Source organism: Sphaeroforma arctica (genome assembly GCF_001186125.1).
Source record: "Sphaeroforma arctica JP610 unplaced genomic scaffold supercont1.13362, whole genome shotgun sequence".
NCBI lineage: Eukaryota > Ichthyosporea > Ichthyophonida > Sphaeroforma > Sphaeroforma arctica.
This window is the reverse complement of record NW_014027196.1, coordinates 1-661: the sequence shown is the minus strand read 5'-3', so window position 1 is coordinate 661 and position 661 is coordinate 1. Positions and strand designations below refer to the sequence as shown.

General features: G+C 39.5%; 1 protein-coding gene across 1 annotated transcript; it reads left to right on the top strand.

Moving 5' to 3' along the window:
* Positions 1–115: 115 nt before the first annotated feature.
* On the top strand, positions 116–597 carry SARC_18049 (hypothetical protein; the record flags this gene model as incomplete). The annotated part of the gene is made up of 2 exons (XM_014287868.1): positions 116–130; positions 473–597. Coding segments are annotated over 2 exons (140 nt in total), but the record flags the coding sequence as incomplete, so codon positions are not given.
* Positions 598–661: the final 64 nt, after the last annotated feature.

Below are 661 nucleotides of genomic sequence, written 5' to 3'. Positions count from 1 at the left end.
ATGTATATATATATACGGCGTGGACAGTCTTACTTTGCTTGACATAAACGCCCCTAATTGGCTTCTCAATTCCTATTTGAACCGCGAGTACGCATCCACTGGAGTATACTTACTAATGAGTAACCAGCAAGTAATATCGTATTCACACTACTGGGAGTACATATAGCATGCTCATTATCATATTGCCCCCCCTTCCCACCATCGATTCACCCCGGACATCCTACTCATCCTGCTCGTTCTATTGTCACAATCATTGTATCCATCATATTCCTCCTATTTATTTTATTGTCATATTGGTTCTATCCATCATAATATTCCTACTTATTCTATTGTCATATTGGTTATAGTCATCACATTTTTACTATTCATTCTAATATCATATTGATTATATCCATCATATTTCTCCTATTTATTCTATTGTCTTATTCATTATATCCATCATATTCCTCCTATTCCTCCATCCCTTTCTCAGATGGCTGTGTTGGCTCGGTTTGTGTCGTTCATCGCGGGGTCTTTTGTGGCTGTGCTGATGGTCTTGACACTGATTGACGAGGACTTCCTGAATGTCCACGTGACGCCCGACCGCAGTGTGCTGTGGTAAGTGCCTATTTCTTAGTTTACGTTGAGGGAAGGATCTGTTTTTTTGGTATACGTTTGATTA